This window comes from Papio anubis, chromosome 18, assembly GCF_008728515.1.
Source record: "Papio anubis isolate 15944 chromosome 18, Panubis1.0, whole genome shotgun sequence".
Taxonomy (NCBI): domain Eukaryota; kingdom Metazoa; phylum Chordata; class Mammalia; order Primates; family Cercopithecidae; genus Papio; species Papio anubis.
The window spans coordinates 15,118,420-15,139,748 of record NC_044993.1 but is presented as its reverse complement, the minus strand read 5'-3'; the positions used below and the strand labels follow the sequence as shown (position 1 = coordinate 15,139,748).

The window sequence follows — 21,329 nt, the reverse complement described above, 5'->3', positions numbered from 1 at the left end:
AAGGAAAGAGAAGGAATAGAACAGAAATAATATTTGAAGAGTGGCCGGGCGCAGTGGCTCAAGCCTGTAATCCCAGCACTTTGGGAGGCCGAGACGGGCGGATCACGAGGTCAGGAGATCGAGACCATCCTGGCCTACACAGTGAAACCCCTTCTCTACTAAAAAATACAAAAACTAGCCGGGCGAGGTAGCGGGTGCCTGTAGTCTCAGCTACTCGGGAGGCTGAGGCAGGAGAATGGTGTGAACCCGGGAGGCGGAGCTTGCAGTGAGCTGAGATCCGGCCACTGCACTCCAACCTGGGTGATAGAGTGAGACTCCGTCCCAAAAAAATAAATAAATAAAATTGAAGAGTGAATAATGGTTGAAAATTTCCCCAAAGTGAGGATGGCCAACAAGCCACAGATGTGAGAAGTACTTTCCTCCTCCTTACAAAAGAAACCAGTTTTGATAACGGCCTTTAATAATCATAACCTTTGCTGTAGAAGGATATGACCCACACAAGTACTGTCACACTGGCCTTCTCTTTTCAAAACTTTTAGAGACTTAATAAAGTATAGGGATATATATTCAGACCCACAAATCTCTTACTACACTTTAAAATATTCAAAATGGTTTAAAGCTGGTTTTACATGGTTTTAGAGCAAAGGAAGAGACTTTCTAAAGGTTTTGCTTGGTTTGGTTAATAATTTTGTGAATAAGCCTGAATGGAAATGGATATGACTTGTCTGGAGTTTCATAACCTTCTGAAAAATCTAAATAGAGTTCGAAGTGGGTGACTTTTTCTCCTCTCAAAAGAAAATCACGATATCCCAAAGAAATATACAAATGAGCCAACCTGGAATGTAAGGGAGCGTTCTATGTGCCAACAATGAGGTGTTAATAAATCTTAGAAGCTGTTCCTCTACTTAATGCACAATCTGAATGAACGAGTATTACAGAGCACAGCACACAGGAACAGGCAAACACCCAGCTGTAAACTCTTGCTTAGTTCCCCAGCCTGCCTGAGGGCTGGATGAGGTTCCTCCATTGAGTGCGTGGGAAGAGGTGAACGCAGTCATTTCTGAGCAGACGTGTGAGTGTAATTTTGCCTATTTCCAAAAAAAAAAAATTAATGATTTAGATTGAAAAGTTTAGATGGCATAACTGCTAAATTTAATAGCATCCCTGTTTTGATTCAAGACTAATAATCAAATAGCTAAACATAAAATGAGAAAACTCAAGAATTTCTAGGAAGAAGCCAGGCACGGTGGCTCACACCTACAATCCCAGCACTTTCGGAGGCTGAGGCGGGCAGATCACCTGAGGTCAGGAGTTAAAGACCAGCCTGGCCAACATGGTAAAACCCAGTCTCTACTAAAAATACACAAATTAGCCGGGCAAAGTGGCACGCGCCTGGAGTCCCAGCTACTTGCGAGGATGAGGCAGGAGAATCGCTTGAACCCAGGAGGTGGAGGCTGCAGTGAGCTGAGACTGCACCACTACACTCCAGCCTGGGCAATGGAGTGAGACTCCATCTCAAAAAAAAAAAAAACAAAACAAAACAAAAAAAAAAGAATTTCTAGGAAGAAAATAAATTTAAAAAAAGCTTCTAATAAACTTCTAATGTTTTAGATTTGCTGCTCTTTAAAAAAAAAAAAAATCGGCCGGGCGCGGTGGCTCAAGCCTGTAATCCCAGCACTTTGGGAGGCCGAGGCGGGTGGATCACAAGGTCAGGAGATCGAGACTATCCTGGCTAACATGGTGAAACCCCGTCTCTACTAAAAATACAAAAAACTAGCCGGGCGCGGTAGCGGGCGCCTGTAGTCCCAGCTACTTGGGAGGCTGAGGCGGGAGAATGGCGTGAACCCGGGGGGCGGAGCTTGCAGTGAGCCGAGATCGCGCCACTGCACTCCAGCCTGGGAGACACAGTGAGACTCCGTCTCAAAAAAAAAAAAAAAAAAAAAAAAAAAAAAATCTCAGCTTTCTCATTTTCAGTCCAAGGGACACATTTGGTGGCAGCAAGAGAAACTTTACTCAATGGCTGTTTTATTAAAAGATCTTTTCTATGTCACGAGATGTGTATTTAAAGAACCAGATGCTGGACTTGAAGAGGAAAGTATCAAGGATTCCTTTTCTTCCCCCTTTTCTTTATTCTTTCTTTTTTTTTTTTTTTTTTTGGAGATGGAATCTTGCTCTGTTGCCAGGCTGGAGTGCGGTGGTGCGATCTCGGCTGACTGCAACCTCCGCCTCCCAGGTTCAAGCAAGTCTGCTGCCTCAGCCTCCCGAGTAGCTGGGACTACAGGCATGCACCACCACGTCCAGCTAATTTTTGTATTTTTAGTAGAGACAGGGTTTTACCATGTTAGTCAGGATGATTCCGATCTCTTGACCTCGTGATCCACCCACCCCAGCCTCCCAAAGTGCTGGGATTATAGGTGTGAGCCACCATGCCCAGCTTTTTTTTTTGTTTTTTGTTTTTTTTTTTGAGACAGAATCTCACTTTGTAGCCCAGGCTGGAGTATAGTGACAGGATTATGACTCACTGCAGCTTTGACCTCCCCAGTTCAAGTGATCTTCCTGCCTCAGCAGCCTTGTGAGTAGATGGGACTACAAGGGCACACCACCACATCTGGCTACTTTTTTTAAATTTTTCTGTAGAGACAAGGTCTCCCTGTGTTGCCCAGGCTGGTCTTGAACCCCTGGACTCAAGTGATCTGCTTGCCTAAACATCCCAAAGTGCTGAGATTACAGGTGTGAGCCACTGCGCCCAGCTTTTTTCCCTGTTCTTGTAAGGCCAGATTTGCCTTATGTGGGATAGCTACATTGAAAGAGTTATGCAACTGTCCTTAGTTTTATGTTAAAATACTCCATGAAATGGGTACACTGGCTCATGCCTGTAATCCCAGCACTTTGGGAGACCAAGGCGGGCAGATCACTTGAGGTCAGGAGTCTGAGACCAGCCTGGCCACCATGGTGAAACCCTGTCTCTATTGAAAAACAAAATACAAAAATAAGCCTGGTGTGGTGGTGTGCACCTGTAATCTCAGCTACTCGAGAGGCTGAGGCACAAGAATCGCTTGAACCCAGGAGGTGGAGGTTGTAGTGAGCTGAGATCACACTACTGCACTGCAGCCGGGATGACAGGGCAAGACTCTGTAGCAAAAAAAAAAAATAAAAGAGACAATACACAGAATGGGAGAAATGATCTGCAAACTATCTAAAATGATCTGCAAACTATCTATGTAACAAGGGATTAATAACCAGAATATATAAGGATCTCAAACAACTCAATAGGAAAAAAATCTAATAATCCAATTAAAACATGGCAAAAGATCTGAACAGACATCTCTCAAAAGAAGACATACAAATGGCAAACAGTATGTGAAAAGATGCTCAACATCACTGATCATCAGAGAAATGCAAATCAAAACTACAATGAGATATCATCTCACACCCGTTAAAATGGCTGTTATCCAAAAGACAGGCAATAATGAATGCTGGCAAGGATGTAGAGAAAAGGGAACCCTCATACACTGTTGGCAGGAATGTAAATTAGTACAGCCACCATGGAGCAGAGCTATCGTATGATCCAGCAACCCCACTGCTAGGCATATACCCCAAAGAAAAGAAACCAGTATAGCGAAGAAATATCTGCACTCCCATACTTATTGCAGTATTATTCTCAATAGGCGAGGTATTCCGATCCCTGGTAGGATGAGGATATAGACTTCAGGGTGACCGAAGAATCAGAATAAATGTTGATACAAGATGGGATCACCTCCTCCAGCTGGATCAAAGAAAGTGGTACTGAGGTTACGGTCTGTTAATAGTATGGGGATGCCAGCGGCTAGGACTGGTAGAGAGAGGAGGAGTAGAACTGCTGTAATTTCTGGAAGCAAAGTAAATGTTCACCAACAGACAAATGGAAAAGAAAATATGCATATACACAATGGAGTACTATTCATCCATGAAAAAGAATGCAATCCTATCATTTACAACAACATGGAAGGAACTAGAGGAAATTTTGTTAAGTGAAACAAGCCAGGCACAGAAAAATAAACTTTGCATGTTCTCACTCATCTGTGGGAGCTAAAAATTAAAACAATTGAACTCATGAAGATAGAGAGCAGAATGATGGTTACCAGAGGCTGGGAAGCATAGGAGGGTAGGGCAGGGGGAGCCAGAAGTGGGGATGGTTAATGGGTAGAAAAATATAGTTAGGGCCGGGCGCGGTGGCTCAAGCCTGTATCCCAGCACTTTGGGAGGCCGAGACGGGCGGATCACGAGGTCAGGAGATCGAGATCATCCTGGCTAACACGGTGAAACCCCGTCTCTACTAAAAATACAAAAAACTAGCCGGGCGAGGTGGCGGGCGCCTGTAGTCCCAGCTACTTGGGAGGCTGAGGCAGGAGAATGGCGTAAACCTGGGAGGCAGAGCTTGCAGTGAGCTGAGATCTGGCCACTGCACTCCAGCCTGGGTGACAGAGCGAGACTCCATCTCAAAAAAAAAAAAAAAAAAAAAAAAAAGAAAAATATAGTTAGGCAGAATAAATAAGAGCCAGTATTTGACAGCACAACAGGGTGATTACAGTAAACAATAATTCACTGTACATTTAAAAACAACTGAAAGGGTATGATTAGAATGTTTGTAACAGAAAAAATTGATAAATGCTTGAGGTGATGGATACCCAGTTTGCCCTAATGTGATTATTACTCATTATACGCCTGTATCAAAATATCTCATGTACCCCATAAATATATACACCTACTAGTTACCCATAAATTTCTTTTTTAAAAAATGGAAACGGTAAAACAAAAAAACAAAACAAAACAAAAAAAGTCTTAAACGCTTGCTGAAACTGTACCTCAGGGAAAAACTAGCAGTGAGTTAAATTAATGGCTGTGAACAGTAGAGTATAAAATAAGAAGCTTGACAACAGGATAAAAACAAAACACAAAAATCAAATAAACAAAAATGGAAAAAAATTCCAGTACCTTGAAACAAACTTTATGAAAGTTCTTTTTAATTAATATATAACCATAGAAAGAAGTTCTGCCAGGAACGCTGGCTCACTCCTGTAACCCCACCACTTTGGGAGGTCGAGGTGGGTAGATCACCTGAGGTCAGGAGTTCGAGATCAATCTGGCCAACATGGTGAAACTCTGTCTCTACTAAAAATACAAAAATTAGCCAAATGTGGTGGCACACACCTGTTATCCCAGCTACTTGGGAGGCTGAGGCAGGAGAATCATTTGAATCCAGGAGGAGAAGGTTGCAGTGAGCTGAGATCATGCCACCACACTCCTAGCCTGGATGACAGAGAGAGACTCTGTCTCTGACTCCAAAAAAAAAAAAAAGAGCGAGACTCTGTCTCCAAAAAAAAAGAAAGGAAAGAAAAAAGTTCAGGTAATGTTCTAACGTAGATGAATCCCTGGAGAAATTAGACTATGTAGTTTAATAATTTGGATTTATAAATATCTATGTGTGTTTTCCTGACTCTATCATAGTATAAATATTAATTTTTAACATACTATTCTAACTTAAATAAGCCTTGGGTTTATTTTCTCATGGAAAGCTTAATTAAACTTTCTAAATTACATAACTATTTATATGGATTATAGGAGTTGTCACTGTTTCCACAAAATATTTAAAATTATTAAAATGTAAAAATTACATCAAATCGAATGAATGAAAACAACTGATGCTCTTAAAAAAATGTTTGCTCTCATGCTCTTATGAACTTTTATTTTTTCTTTTTTGAGAGATGGTCTCCCTTTTTCAGGCAGGTTGGAGTGCAGTGGCTCAATACAACCTCAACCTCTTGGGTTTGAACAGTTCTCCCACCTCCACCTCCCAAGTAGCTGGGACTACAGGTGCTTGTTACCACGCCTGGCTAATTTTTTGCATTTTTTGCAGAGATAGGGTTTTGCCATGTTGCCCATGCTGGTCCCAAACTCCTATGTTCAAGCAATCTGCCCGCTTCAGCCTCCCAAAGTGATGGGAATTCAGGTACGAGTCACTGCACCCGGCTGCACTTTCTATAATAATAAGGATCACAAGAACTGAGTCTACAGCCTGGTGACATGCGGAGACCCATCTCTAAAAAAAAAACCTCGAAAATTAGCCAGGCATTGTGGCTTGCACCTGCAGTCCCAGCTACTCCGAAGGCTGACATGGGAAGATTGTTTGAGCCCAGGAGGTCAAGCCTGCAGTGAGCTGTGATTGTGCCATTGCATTCCAGCCTGGGTAACAGAGCAAGATCTTGTCTCAAAAAAAAAAAAAAAAAAAGAGCAACAACTTAGCTATTCCATTACAGTATCAAGGTAAATATGTTTAATATTTCTCTAACAAACTCTTAATATAAACTTTTGTTTCTGTGTTATAATATAAACTTAAATTGTAATTTCAAAATCTTTAGATTAACTTTAAGACCTTGAACTAATATTAATGAATAACCTTTGAATATATTATAAATAATGTCTAGGCATAATTTTATATATATATATATATATATTTTTTTTTTTTTTAAGAGATAGGGTCTCACTCTGTCACCTAAACTGGAGTGCAGTGGTTTGATCACAGCTCATGGCAGCCTCGAACTCCTGGGCTCAAGCAATCCTCCGGCCTTAGCCTGCTGAGTAGCTGGGATGACAGGTGCATGCCACCAGCCCGGCTATTTTTTTATTTTTTAGAAACAGGGTCTCACTATGTTGTCTAGGCTCATTTTAAACTCCAGGCCTGAAGGAATCCTCCCACCTCAGCCTCTCAAGGTGCTAAGATTACAGGCATGAACCACCACACCTAGCCAAGAATACCTTTTGAAAATTGAGTCATGAAACACAATTTTCACACACACACCCTTGCTCCTTGATACTATTTATTTATTTATTTGAGACAGGGTCTCACTCTGTCACCCAGGTTGGAGTGCAGTGGTATGATCACAGCTCACTGCAGCCTCAACCTCCTCGGCTCCAACAATCCTCCTACCTCAGCCTTCTGGGTGGCTGAGACTACTGGTATGCACCATCACCCCAAGCTAATTTGTTTATTTTTTGTGGAGATGGGGTTTCACTATGTTGGCCGGGCTGGTCTCCAACTCCTGGGCTCAAGTGATCCTCCCTCCTCAGACTCCCAAAGTGCCGAGATTACATGCGTGAGCCACCATGCCCAGTCTTGATGCTTTATTGATTGTCCAGTTAATAGGGTGAAAGGATTTACAAATACCTTTTGATCACACTGGTATACATGCTTACTTCTGCTGCCTTAAAAATGTCAAATACTATCTATGATTGTATGAGGATGTGTTTGCAAGATAATACATGCATTTCTTGCCTTATCAAGGAGAAAAATAGAATATTTTTGCCTTATATAAGACATTGACAAAGTTGGCCAAATGTTATGGATTTTCTTATAAAACAAAAATGACTTGTGGAAAAGATTTTTGTGCAAAACATTATATGGATAGTACACAAAAGGAATAAAACTAAAATGCCAGCCTGGGCAACATAGCAAGACCCTACCTCTACAAAAAACAAAATAATATGACATGGTGGCATACACCTGTAGTCCTAGCAACTTGAGAGGCTGAGGTGGGAGGATCACTTGAGCCCAGCAGTTCAAGGCTGCAGTGAGCTGTGATCATGCCACTTGTAGTGCAGCCTGGGTGACACAGTGAGACCCTGTCTCTAAAAAAGAAAAACAAAACCTAAAATGTAGGTTTTCTTTCCATTTAAACAGCAACTGATCTCTGAGCACATCATTTGTTTAAAACAGTAAAAACTTAGTCTATATCTACAGAGCAGAGGTTCACCAAAATACTGTTACTTTTTGTGTTTTTCATAAAGCTCCTGAATTATTTGCCTAAATCTCGTTTTTTAAAAATGCTACCATTCTTAATAATTTTTATCACTTACTGCTGTATTTAACTTTAGTTTCACTGTATATCAAGACTCTAATCATTTCTTATCTTTATTTTATTTATTCGGTTATTTTTTAATTTTTTTTTTTTTTTTTTGAGACGGAGTTTAGCTCTTGTTGCCCAGGCTGGAGTGCATGTAGCATGATCTCAGCTCACTGCAACCTCCACCTCCTGGGTTCAAGCGATTCTCCTGCCTCAACCTCCTGAGTAGCTGGGATTACAGGCATGCGCCACCACACCCAGCTATGTATTTTTAGTAGAGATGGAGTTACACCATGTTGGCCATGACCTCAGGTGATCCACCCACCTTGGCCTCCCAAAGCGGTGGGATTACAGGCGTGAGCCACTGTGCCAGCCATTTCTTATCTTTAGACCCTTATATGACAACTCTTTGTTGCCAAATTCAGGTCCTATGTTCAAAATAATAAAATGGTCAAGATCTCTTTTCAGCTTAAACTACTTTTGGGTTTCCCATATGGCCACATGGTAAACTATAATTCGCCCCTCAACTTATAAAAGGAATTATACTCAAAATAATTAGGTATGCTTGTCATTCTCCAGATTTCTAACGAGCTCCACACTGTGCATGCCGCCCTATTATCAAACCCACAGTGTGTGGAAAGCTAGCAAAGAAAAGTTCAGCCTCCCCAGATTAATTATATACAAGTAAAATGTTGTTAATATGAATACATTCTAGCAACTGTTTACTTTTCAATTGGGATAGAAACATATTCACATTCATGTACAAAGATCGGCATATAACTGTTAGCAAGATTAATGGTTTTTTTAAGAAAAAAAGAAAGATTTTGTTTCTAGATTTAAATATGCTCACCAACTGGTGACAATTATATAATTTATGGGATTAATTAGAGGACCCTGGAGATTTGACGATGTCCTTACTGTTCATAACATGCTCTTGATCTCAAGGCAATCACTGATGCAGTCTTACAAAATGATTACACGTCATTTGGAAACAGAAGACTTCATTCTATTTCAATCTGATACAGGTAGTTATTACAAATTAACCGGAGCCATTGCATCCCCCCATTCACAGACAATTTCTCCTTTTCATTTACCCTCGCCAAAGGGTTCCTGCTACAAACTACAGAGCAGAAAAAAAGTCCTCTGAAGAAATATCAGGGGCTAGGTGTGGCTCACGCCTGTAATCCCAACACTTTGGGAGGCTGAAGCAGGAAGACAGCTTGAGCCCAGGAGTTCAAAAGCAGCCTGGGCAACACAGTGAGACAGAATACATATTTTTCCTTTATATATAGATATAGATATACACATATCTACATAGAGATGGAGAAAGAGAGGTATAAAGAAATATCACAAGAGCCTTGGTCAAAAATGAACCAGGTTTCCTTGAGTGTTGATACCCTAGGAAATAGACTCAAAGCTACATGTTTCTCATCAGAATGTACCAAGGGTGGCAGGGCATGGTGGCTCATTCCTGTAATCCCAGCACTTTGGGAGGCCGAGACAGGTAGATTGCTTGAGGTCAGGAGTTTGAGATCAGCCTGGCCAACATGGTGAAACTCCGTCTCTACTAAAAATACAAAAATTAGCCTGGCATGTTGGTGCACCCTTGTAATCCCAGCTACTGAGGGAGGCTGAGACATGAGAATCGCTTGAACCCGGGAGGCAGAGGTGCAGTGAGCCAAGATCACGCCACTGCAATCCAGCCTGGGCAACAGAACAAGACTCTGTCTCAAAAAAAAAAGAATGTACCAAGGGACTATGTCTGGATTTCCAGGACTCTCTTTGTCTAGAAGGCAGCAATTTTTGTGAAATAGGCTGCTGTTAACCCAAGATCAGGAAAAACAAAAAGATTATGTAAAATGATATGAACTCATTTAATTATAGTTAATGTTCTATTTCTAAGGGCCACATAAGAAAAATTCTTTTCTTTCTTCTTGATCTACCCCTAACCTTCAACTCAACTGTTCTGTAGTTAAACAATTTACAAACTGAAGTGAAATACACATTCAGTGATAACCTTGCTCCAGCTGACCCCTTCGAATTTAGAAAATAAAAATACAATAAAAATAACTAATATTAATTATGAGCTAATAATTTTGTATTTTTACATCATATGGATAGTATACAAAAGGAATAAAACTAAAACACCAGCTTGGGCATTTGTCATATACACCTAAGAATTGTCATATAAACCTAACAATGATTATGTAGAAAAATTACACATATTGATCCTTATCTACCGAAAAAATGGTTGAATGTTATGCAAAGTCCCTTTTATAAGTTTCTTCACTTTTTATGATCATGCTGTTTACATACATTCAATAAAACTGTCTTGCTAGCACTGTGGGAGCCTGAGGCAGGTGGATCATGAGGTTAAGAGATTGAGACCAACTTGGCCAACATGGTGAAACCACGTCTCTACTAAAAATACAAAAGTTAGCTGGGCGTGGTGGCATGTGGCATGCGTGGGAGAATCACTTGAACCTGGGAGGTGGAGGCTGCAGTGAGCCAAGATCGTGCCACTGCACTCCAGCCTGGGTGACAGAGCAAGATTCCATCTCAAAAAAAAAAAAAATTGTCTTGCTTCCAGGATATAGTGGAATAAATCAAATACCATGCCAAAAATCTCATTTCATTAATAAGCTAAGCCTGCTGGTAGAGAACAGAGAAGGCTCTTTGTATGGGGAAACAATGCCTATAAAGTCCTCCCAGGAAACTGGCTGTTACCTGCTTTATTACCTATGAAACCCCAGACTCACAGGTAGGAAAGATGCCACTGAGTATCAACAAACTCGGGCATCTCATAGAAAGAGGTAGAGTCGAACTGGATGGTTTCTGGTTTCTGAACTTGGGAGACAAGCTGATTGGGGTATGGGGACAGAAACCCAAATGCGGCCGGGCATGGTAGCTCCTGCCTGTAATCCCAGCACTTTGGGAGGCTGAGATGGGTGGATCACTTGAGGTTAGGAGTTCAAGACCATCCTGGCCAACATGGTTAAATCCCATCTGTACTAAAATTACAAAAATTAGCCAGGCATGATGGCGTGCATCTGTAATCCCAGCTACTCGGGAGGCTAAGGCAGAAGAACCAGGAGCGGACGTTGCAGTGAGCCGAGATAACACCACTGCACTTCCGCCTGGGTGACAAAGCAAGACTCAGTCTCAAAAAATAAAAATAAAAATAAAAACGGAAAACCAAATGCAATATGAACAAACAAACAAAAAAGTCACATCTGGCACATTAAAAATAACTTACAACCCTGAGGGAATTACAAACTTCAAGACAGGAGTTAACTTTTAACTTAGTGTATGTCTGTAGTTTGCTAATCATATCACAAAGATGTCATCTATGACTATATAAATACAACAAAGCATTAAATAAATGACACTGAATCATAAAATTGCTAAACCAACTTCTGTAGTCAAACCCCTGTCCTTAGAGACCTGACCACAAGGAGGAACTACTGGAGCAAAGATGACTCTGCCCTGCCATCATTCTGACCAAGGGTGAACACCACATGCCACAGAGAGGAAAGGCAAACAAACAACGCTGTACCTTGTGATAAACCAAAAATAATCGGGTTACTGAAACACAAAAAATCTTGAGCATTTCCTGTAAGTTAGAGAATCACTAATAAAACGACTCTAGCCTGAAAACGTCAGAACTTTCTACATATGATAAGCATGTGAGGGAGCAGCTGTTTTTCCACCAGGAATAGACTAATTGTAAACTTTGCAACCTTAACAACTCTGTAGGCTTTTCTCCTTTACTTAGATCTGTTATGCATACCTGACATCCTTGCAGTTTCTTTGCAAGGGAACCTCTTTCCCTTTCTTGAGGCAGAATCTCGCTCGGTCGCCCAGGATGGAGTGCAGTGGCTCAATCTCGGCTCAGTGCAACCTCTGCCTCCCAGGTTCAAGCGATTCTTGTGTCTCAGCCTCCTGAGTAGCTGGAATTACAGGTGTGCGCCACCACACCCAGCTAATTTTTGTATTTTTAGTAGAGATCAGGTTTCACCAGGTTGGCCGGGCTGGTCTCGAACTCCTGACCTCAAGTGATCTGCCTGCCTTGGCCTCCCAAAGTGCTGGGATTACAGGTGTGAGCCACTGCACCCGGCCAACTTCTTTCCCTTTCTAAGTACTTTTATCTCTGACTTCCTTTCACAAAGGGAAAGACGAAAACCTTCTGAACAAATTCTAAGAGACGTATCAGAGGAGATCCTATGGCATGTCACTCTGCCATCATAACGCAGCGCGGTTACGTTGAACAGCACCATGTTGGATCTCGCTCTGTTGCATTGCACTGGTCAACATAACCAAATTTATGTGTTCAATTGCCCAAGAAGCACATGCACCATGAAATACATACTATGCTAACACACTATAGCTTTCCTCCCAAGGTGGAATCATACATCCCTTATGCCACCCAAACACTGCTCCTCTAACTTCCCCATGGGCGCCACTGACCTTCACAGAATTGTCTTGACTGGAGGTAGCAAGAATGTGCTCGCTGTCTGGGTGCCAGTCCAGGCCATGGATTTTGGAGAGGTGGGCGGCTAGATATTCCACTGCTGTACTGGGTTTCTGCAACAGATCAGCACCGAATGTTATCGATTTAGAAAGAACTCATTGAGTGTCTACCACATAAAAGTCTGCTAGGTAGTGAGTGAGGATGCAAAAATACTACCAGATACTGTTTCTACCCTACACAGACTTTGTTTTGGTTAAGCCAAACAAAACACCATCACCAAAAGACTCATCCAACTCTCCTTCACATGCTCTGGAAATGCACCTGTGAGCCTCATTTCTTCCCACTTCAATGGAGGATACAAGGTAGTGGGTACTTTTCCCCCCGCTTTTTGTTTTATGAGACGAAGTCTTGCTCTGTGTGCAGTGGCACCATCACGGCACACTGCAGCCTCAACTTACTGGGCTCAAGCAGTCCTCCCGCCTCAGCCCTCCAAATAGCTGGGACTACAGGTGCATGCCACCTTGCCTGGCTAATTTTTTTGCATTTTTTGTAGAGATAGGGTTTTGCATGTTGTCCAGGCTGGTCTTGAACTCCCGGGCTCAAGCGACCCACCTGTTTTGGCCGCCCAAAGTCCTGGGATTACAGGCACGATCCACTGTGCTCAGCCTCACACTTTAATAGTGCAATCTGACAATTCCCACTCGCCTTCCCCATGATCACCCACGAAGAGCGACTGAGACATCCAGATGAACCCAGCTTCAACAAAAGGGTAAAACCACCATCTTAAAGTGATGGAGTGCTAAGATTCCGAAGGAGAATGAATGTACATCACAAAAGAAAACAATATACGATTAATAAGCATAGAAAATAAACAGGCCGGGGGCGGTGGCTCACGCCTGTAATCCCGGCACTTTGGGAGGCCAAGACAGGTGGATCACCTGAGGTCAGGAGTTCGTGACCAGCCTGGCCAACATGGTGAAGCTGGTCTCGAACTCCTGGCCTTAAGCAATCTTCTTGCCATGGCCTCCCAAAGTGCTGGGATTATAGGTTTGAGCCACTTTTCCCACCCCAAAATTTTTCCTGTCTTAAGGGAATAATCCAAACTCACAAAAAGCTTTAGATACAAAAGAAGTTCATCTTGATGCTATCTGAAACACTAGAAAACCAGAAAAAACCTAAATGATCAACAAATGGGAAATAATGAAGCTGAATCAATATCCTACAGCTACGTGACACCATATGATGATACAATATGATGTGGCCACTGAAAGCTATACTTAGAGCTTATAGTACGAGGATAATGCATCTGTTATAATGTTAAATGAAAAAAAGTGTACACAACTACGTATACAGTATGACAAACTAAGTTAAAAAAAAAAAAAAGCATAAAACAGAAAACACCAAAATGTTAGCATTTGTCTCTGGGTAGTAGGATTATGAATGATTTTTATTTTTTCATTTATATTTTCTACAAAGAGCTTGTATTACTTCTATAATTAGCATTAGTCTATGAGGTTAAGAGTGCAATCTCCAGGCTGGGTGCAGTGGCTCACACCTGTAATCCCAGCGTTTTGGGAAGCCAAGGCAGAAGGATCACTTGAGACCAGAAGTCAAGACCAGCCTGGGCAACACAGTAAGATTCCCATCTATACAAAAATAATTTTTTTAAATTACCTCATCATGGTGGTGCATACCCGCAGTCCCAGCTACTCAGGTGGGAGGATCACTTCAGCGCAGGAGTTTGAGGCTGCAGTGAGCTATGATTGTACAACTGTACTCCGACCTGGGAGACAGAGGGAGACTCTGTCTCAAAAACAAAAAAAGAGTGCAGTCTCTAGCACCAGCCTGCCTGGGTTCAAATTTTGGCAGCAAATTGTGCTTTGGTTTACGCATCTGTAGAACAGGGATAACAATAGCACGTACTGGCCAGGCACAGTGGCTCACGCCTGTAATTCCAGCACTTTGGGAGGCGGAGACGGGTGGATCACCTGTGGCCGGGAGTCGAGACCAGCCTGACCAACACAGTGAAACCCTGTCTCTACTAAAAATACAAAAATTAGCCAGATTTGGTGGTGGGCACCTGTGATCCCAGCTACTCGGGAGGCTGAAGCAGGAGAATTGCTTGAACCTGGGAGGTGGAGGTTGCAGTGAGCCAAGATCGTGCCATTGCACTCCAGCCTGGGCAACAGAGTGAGACTCTGTCTCCAAAAAAAAAAAAAAAAAAAAAACCTTTACTTTAAAGGCTAATTATAAAGAGACATTAATCAATAAATGTAAAGCTCTTAAAATAATGCTTATGTACAATAAATGCTCAGTAAATGTTAGTATGTTAGTCATACATGAGTTTGGGTTAAAATTCACTGTCAGCGCTGACACTGAACTTTTTGAAGTCTGTAATGCTTGTTGCAATCAGTGCTGCTTTGACACTACAAAGCGCCAGAGAAGTGAAAATATAATCAACAAGTTCTACAACTCACCTGAGCAGAAGTCCTAAGTATCATTATTTTTAGTTTATTTATTTATTTATTTATTTTTGAGACAGAGGCTCACTCTGTCGCCCAGGTTGGAGTGCAGTTGCGTGATCTTGGCTCACTGCAACCTCCGCCTCCTGGGTTCAAGCAATTCTCCTGCCTCAGCCTCCCGAGTAGCTGGGACTATAGGCATGCAGCACCACCCCTAGCTAATTTTTGTATTTTTAGTAGAGACGGGGTTTCACCATGTTGGCCAGAAATGGTCGCGATCTCATGATCCACCCAACTAGGCCTCCCAAAGTGCTGGGATTACAGGTGTGAGCCACCGCCCCTGGCCCTAAGTATCATTATTAATTTAAAAAAAGAGAAAAAAAGCTAAAACCCTTTCAATAAAATAGATAAAAAGATTTGCTGAGGGAAATTAGTGTTATCAGTTACCTCCTTTCTAATCAGGAGACTAGAAAATGTTGTTCTAGTGACAAATTGAATAAAACCAATCACTAATTGAAGAAATAAAGAAGGCCAGGAGCAGTGGCTCATATCCGTAATCCCAGCACTTTGGGAGGCTGAAGTGGGAGGATCGCTTGACCCCAGGAATTCAAGACCAGCCTGGGCAACATAAGAAGACCTTGTCTCTACAAAAAAATATTTTTTTTAATTGGCTGGGTGTGGTGGCATGCACCTGCAGTCCCAGTTACTCAGGAGGCTGAGGCAGAAGAATAGCTTGAGCCCAAGAGGTCGAGGCTGCAGTGAGCTATAGTCACACCACTACTCTCCAGCCTGTGTGACAGAGTAAGGCTCCAACTCAAAAAAAAAGAGAGAAAGGGAAAATGGCCATACAGGAACAGAAGACAAAAACTAACATGTAGAAGATGCGGCTGGGCACAGTGGCTCATGCCTGTAATCCCAGCACTTTGGGAGGCCGAGGCAGGCAGATCACTTGAGGTCAGGAGTTTAAGACCATCCTGGCCAACATGGTGAAACCCCATCTGTACTAAAAAATACAAAAATTACCTGGGTGTGGTGGTGCGCGCCTATAGTCCCAGCTACTCGGGATGCTGAGGCAGGAGAATTGCTTGAACCCAGGAGGCAGAGGTTGCAGTGAGGGAAGGTCCCCACTGTACTCCAGCCAGGGCAACAGAGCCAGACTCCGTCTCAAGAAAAAATAAAAAAAGAAGATGCACCCGCCCAACCTCTACGAAATCACCTTCTCACTTAAGAGCTACCTAAGGCAGAGGGCTTCTGCCACATAAGGCTTCCCCAGCATGCCTGGAGCCTGATGCAGCAGACAGGATCTGCCACGCCTGATCTCTGCTCCACTTCCCGCTTCTCTTCCAAATGTATGAAGCGAGGGGAGCAGCCGGAAGATAAGACGGTGGAGACATCCCTGAACAAGCCATCCCCACAACGCCTGAGCATCTCTAGCCCCAGGTCTCACAGGCAGTGAGCAGGATATACACCCAGGTCCCATGGCAGCGATGGCTCTGTTCATTATTACTCAATAGTCTGGCAGTCAATACGGGGGAGGCCTTTTCCCTGTGCCGTGACCCTCACTGAAGCCAACACAACCAACTTCAGTAGACTTTCCATTACAGTCACAGCCTAGGAGCCGGTGCTATTTCCATCCCTAGATGTCCAATGGGCTGCTGCAGTGAGAACGTATGATCGATATGCAGGCTACTTTGAGGCTGATGGGACATCTAGGCTTGTAAGGGGAAATTTAAGCATCATGAGTGCCCTGCCTCGCTCATCGTTACTGGAAGTATTCAGGATGGCAGGCATTCGAGAACAAATACATTTCACTTTGCAAGCATGGGCAGGGATAAGACACCTGCTGACAATTCTAGAATAGTGTCTGGGCTCCACGGCTTAACCCCAGTGATACACACACAGTTAGTATCTTTATTTTGAAGGAAACTGAGGTTAAGAGAAATGACAGTGGCTAGCTTACCTGGTGTCATAATTAGGAGGTGGCAAAATGGGGCTGATTTTTTCAATCACGGTTGCTAATGTCTCACTTCCCTAGCTTCCTTCAACACTGGACTGAGACGCAAATATCATCTGGTACTACAAGCTTAAAATGAGCATTTACCATGCTGCCCAGGGTTCCCCGGACTCTCAAGACAAGCCCTGGCATTCATAAAGTCATCTTCACACCCTCTGGGAGGGATCAAAGACCAACAAGGGGGAAAAAAGAGATTACTCACCCTCTTATCCCATATCCGCACATCACCGTCATGGCTGGTGGCAAGGCAGTTAGCATTTTTTTTATTCCATTTGACCTGGGAGGCACCCGCTGCAAAGAAAAATCAGGGAAGAAAGCTGCTGCCCTTGGTGCCTTCGGAAGCAGAGCGGAGCACAGCCAGGGGAGCTGGATAATGAGTTCTGGCTGAATAAGCCCAGAACCCTTCAAGTTTCTATGACTACACCAACTCCACTATTCCAGATAAAATGAAGCCAAAAAATAAATGAATTAACACATGGGAACAGGATCATAGTCACCTAATTGAGGAAATCATCTCAGGGGAAAAAATCTACAGGTTACTCTGAGCAGAATCAGCAGGAAAACGTAGTTTCTTACAGAGCAGTAGTTGAGCATGGCACTGCTGGCTGGTAATTGACTTGTCACACAACCTGACCATTTCTCATCCCCAAATGACACCTGCTCGCACTCCTAATCAGAACAGCCTCAGCTCTTATGCCTGCCCCTTCTTCTTGTTTTAATTGTTGAGCGATAGTCTTAGAAAAACACAGCCTTAGCTGAAGATCAACTACAGAATAAGCCCCAGTGGTGACCAGTTCTGCCCCAAGGGTTACATGCTCCCGGCACCCCATCTCCCCATGAGCTGCGTCAGCCGTGGCCACTGGTACCACATTGATAAGGGAAAGGGAACACCCTCAGCAGTGTGTGACCTCAGTCCTTTTCCCTCTCCGCCAGTACAGAGTGTCATTGATACATTAGTGACAAAAGGGCTACTTAAGACAGGAGGCATAATGTGAGATGCAAGAAAGAGCTGAGACATGGAAAACTGGGACATAGTGGCACTTCTAGCTGACTCCTAAAAAATAAATCATTAATCAAGAACCAAACCAGAACCAAAGTGACAGCACTGCTTCCTGCCTCCTCCTGCCCTTGCTCACAGCACACATGACATTACTGCCGTGACACTGGTCCCTCTGCCTGGTGGTTATTACTGGGGAAACCCACGGTAGATCCACAGCTTTGGAGAGCTACTAGATCCAAGAAGTCCAGAGTAGGACAGAGCAATGACTCAGAACCTAACAGGACATAGAGCATTAGGCCCAGAACTTGGTCCTGTCCAAGGATATGCTTTGTTGGTTTTGATGAGGCTATTTGTCTGCCTTGTTCTTTCTTGAGACATAGGGTATCTTAAGTCATCTAAGAACAAATGGAGACCAGTGAAGATGAAGCAAGAAAGCGTGTCAGGAGGTGGTTTCTTTGCAAGGAAGGATATCAGCTGGAGGAGAAAGTGAGTGAGAAGAACTTGCTCTACCTCCTCTTGACAGAGTTACTTAAGAGTCCAAGAGAACACACCTTTCTCAGTGAGAAGCCATCAGAACTCAAGGGCTCACAAAGGACTCTGGGAAGCCCCCCAGTGCAATCTGCTTTATCAAGATCATGTATACCAGGGGCCAGGCGCAGTGGCTCACGCCTGTAATCCCAGCACTTTGGAAGGCCGAAGCGGGTGGATCACCTGAGGTCAGGAGTTCGCGACCAGCCTGGCAAACATGGCAAAACCGTGTCTCTACTAAAAATAAAAAAATTAGCCAGGCGTGGTGGCGTATACCTGTAATCCCAGCTACTTGGGAGACCAAGGCAGGAGAATCACTTAAACCCAGGAGGGAGAGATTGCAGTGAGCCAAGATTGCACCACTGCACTCCGGCCTGGGCAACAGAGCAAGACTCTGTCTAAAAAAAAAAAAAGGCCGGGCGCGGTGGCTCAAGCCTGTAATCCCAGCACTTTGGGAGGCCGAGACGGGCGGATCACGAGGTCAGGAGATCGAGACCATCCGGGCTAACACGGTGAAACCCCGTCTCTACTAAAAAAAATACAAGAAACTAGCCGGGCGATGTGGCGGGCGCCTGTAGTCCCAGCTACTCGGGAGGCTGAGGCAGGAGAATGGCGTGAACCCGGGAGGCGGAGCTTGCAGTGAGCTGAGATCCGGCCACTGCACTCCAGCCTGGGCGACAGAGCGAGACTCCGTCTCAAAAAAAAAAAAAAAAAAAAAAAAAAATCATTACACCAGGGTCAGATGGACGTCCCGGGCTCTGAAAGCGCTCAGACACAGAGAACACTCTGGAATGCTTACAACGTGATCCCCTATCCCAAAGGGCATGAATAATGTGCCCCCTTAGAGATGGGGACCATGGGCTCTGGGGAGCAGGCAGTACCTGAGGCTGCACCACTCGGGGGATGTTAGGTCCAGCAGCTTATCAAGGTCCACAAGCCTCTCACTTGCCTCTTTTCCCCCACGGTAGCTCTGCCACCACTGAGAAACCTCACTGAGTACAAAGGAAAGAAGTCTTCTACTTCCCATTTTTTTAGAAAGATCTATAACAGAAAAAAAAGCAATGAGAACAAGCAGGCTAAAAAAAGAACCACTTTCAGCTGGGCGCGGCAGCTCATGCCATAATCCCAGCACTTTGGGAGGCCGAGGCAGGTGGGCCATGAGGTCAGGAATTAGAGACCAGCCTGGCCCATATGGTGAAACTCCGTCTCTACTAAAAATAGAAAAATTAGCTGGGTGTGGTGGCCCATGCCTGTAGTCCCAGCTGCTTGGGAGGTTGAGGCAGGAGAATTGCTTGAACCCAGGAGGTGGAGGTTGCGGTGAGCCAAGATCGCATCACTGCACTACAGCCTGGACAACAGAGCAAGACTCCGTCTCAAAAAAAAAAGAGCCACTTTCCTTTTTAGGATTTCCCTAAAACCAATCTAACTCAGAAATCTATAAATGTGACCGGGCGCAGTGGCTCACGCCTGTAACCCCAGCACTTTGGGAGGCTGAGATGGGCGCGTCACATGGTCAGGAGATTGAAACCATACTGGCTAACATGGTGAAATCCCATCTCTACGAAAAATACAAAAAATTAGCCGGGCGTGGTGGCAGGCGCCTGTAGTCACAGCTACTCAGGAGGCTGAGGCAGGAGAATGGCGAGAACCCGGGAGGGGGAGCTTGCAGTGAGCCGAGATTGCGCCACTGCACTCCAGCCTGGGCAACAGAGCAAAGTTCTATCTCAAAAAAAAAAAAAAAAAAAAGAAACCTATAAATGTAAGTAACAAAGTCAGGAGAACCTGATTGAGGCATCTGTAGACCATCTATATTTCCACTCAGTTATACGCCCTCTCCAGCCAGTCTGTGTCTCAGATCATAAGTACCTAAAGCAGGTGGGGGGCGGGGGGTAGAGCAGTAGAACTGTTAAGCACTTAGCACAGAAGCACAGGTGTTTGATTCACATATCCATGCAACAAATGCTTAGTCCCCCTTATCCACAGTTCTACCTTCTGCAGTGTCAGTCACCCCCGATACAGTACAAGGAGATATTCTGAGACAGAGAGAGACAGACCACATTCACATCACCTTTATTGTGGTACAGTGTTATAACTGTTCTATTTTATTATTATTAGTTGTTGTTGTTAATCACTTACTGTGCCTAATTTATAAATTAAACCTTATCCAAGTTATGTATGTACAGAAAAAAACATAGTATATTTGGTTCAGTATTATCTGCGGTTTCAGGCATCCAGTGGGGGTCTTGGACTGTGTCCTCTGAGAATGAGGGGGGGGGGGATTACTGTATTACTATATTAAGTATCTCCTTGGATCAGTCACAAATGCCTGTAGTGCACAAATACATACACTAGTCTACAGGACTGAATAAGAAGGAAATGGTTTCTGCCTGGGCGCGGTGGCTTGCGCCTACAAACCCAACACTTTAGGAGGCCGAGGCAGGCACATCACTTGAGGTCAGGAGTTCGAGACCAGCCTGGCCAACATGGTAAAACCCTGTCTGTCTCTACTACAAATACAAAAATTAGCTGGGTGTGGTGGTACGTGCCTGTAATCCCAGCTACTCGGGAGGCTGAGGTGGGAGAAACGCTTGAACAACAGGAGGTGGAGGTTGCAGTGAGCTGAGATTCCGCCACTGCACTCTAACCTGGGTGACAGAGTGAGGATCTGCCTCAAAAAAGAAAAAAAAGAAAAAAAGAAAAGAAAAGAGGTTTCTAACTTCACAAATCATATCACCCAGCTGCTAATACAATCATGATGCTACAGGCCTTTACATAAAAAGGCGTGGGGGTACAGAGGGAAAAAGAACCATGTACAGTAACCATTTCAGAGCAAACACCAAATGTGTGTTCCAATGCACCAAGGAGAGGCAAAGGGACAGAATTTAAGAGACAGATAATACATGCTTTTATAAAGGATGCCAAAATATTGACAATTTAGCTTTATCTCTGTGAATAAGTTATACCAGTTCTATTC

The 21,329-nt window shown here is 43.7% G+C and overlaps 1 protein-coding gene across 11 annotated transcripts in view; it reads right to left on the bottom strand.

Annotated features, from left to right (window-relative positions):
• The window catches only part of WDR59 (WD repeat domain 59), a 115,698-nt gene that overhangs the window by 51,060 nt on the left and 43,309 nt on the right, over positions 1-21,329 (bottom strand). For 5 of the 11 annotated variants that reach the window (XM_017953562.3, XM_021932177.2, XM_009196856.4 and 2 more), the window contains exons 7-9: positions 17,030-17,118; positions 12,348-12,464; positions 1,002-1,088 (exon numbers count right to left, since the gene is read on the bottom strand). In XM_017953562.3, the coding sequence (XP_017809051.2) occupies positions 1,002-1,088; positions 12,348-12,464; positions 17,030-17,118 (293 nt within the window). Of the gene's footprint in view, positions 1-1,001; positions 1,089-12,347; positions 12,465-14,025; positions 14,078-17,029; positions 17,119-21,329 lie in introns of those variants that run through there. The other 6 variants (XM_017953565.3, XM_003917176.5, XM_021932174.2 and 3 more) reach the window with 4 other exon arrangements.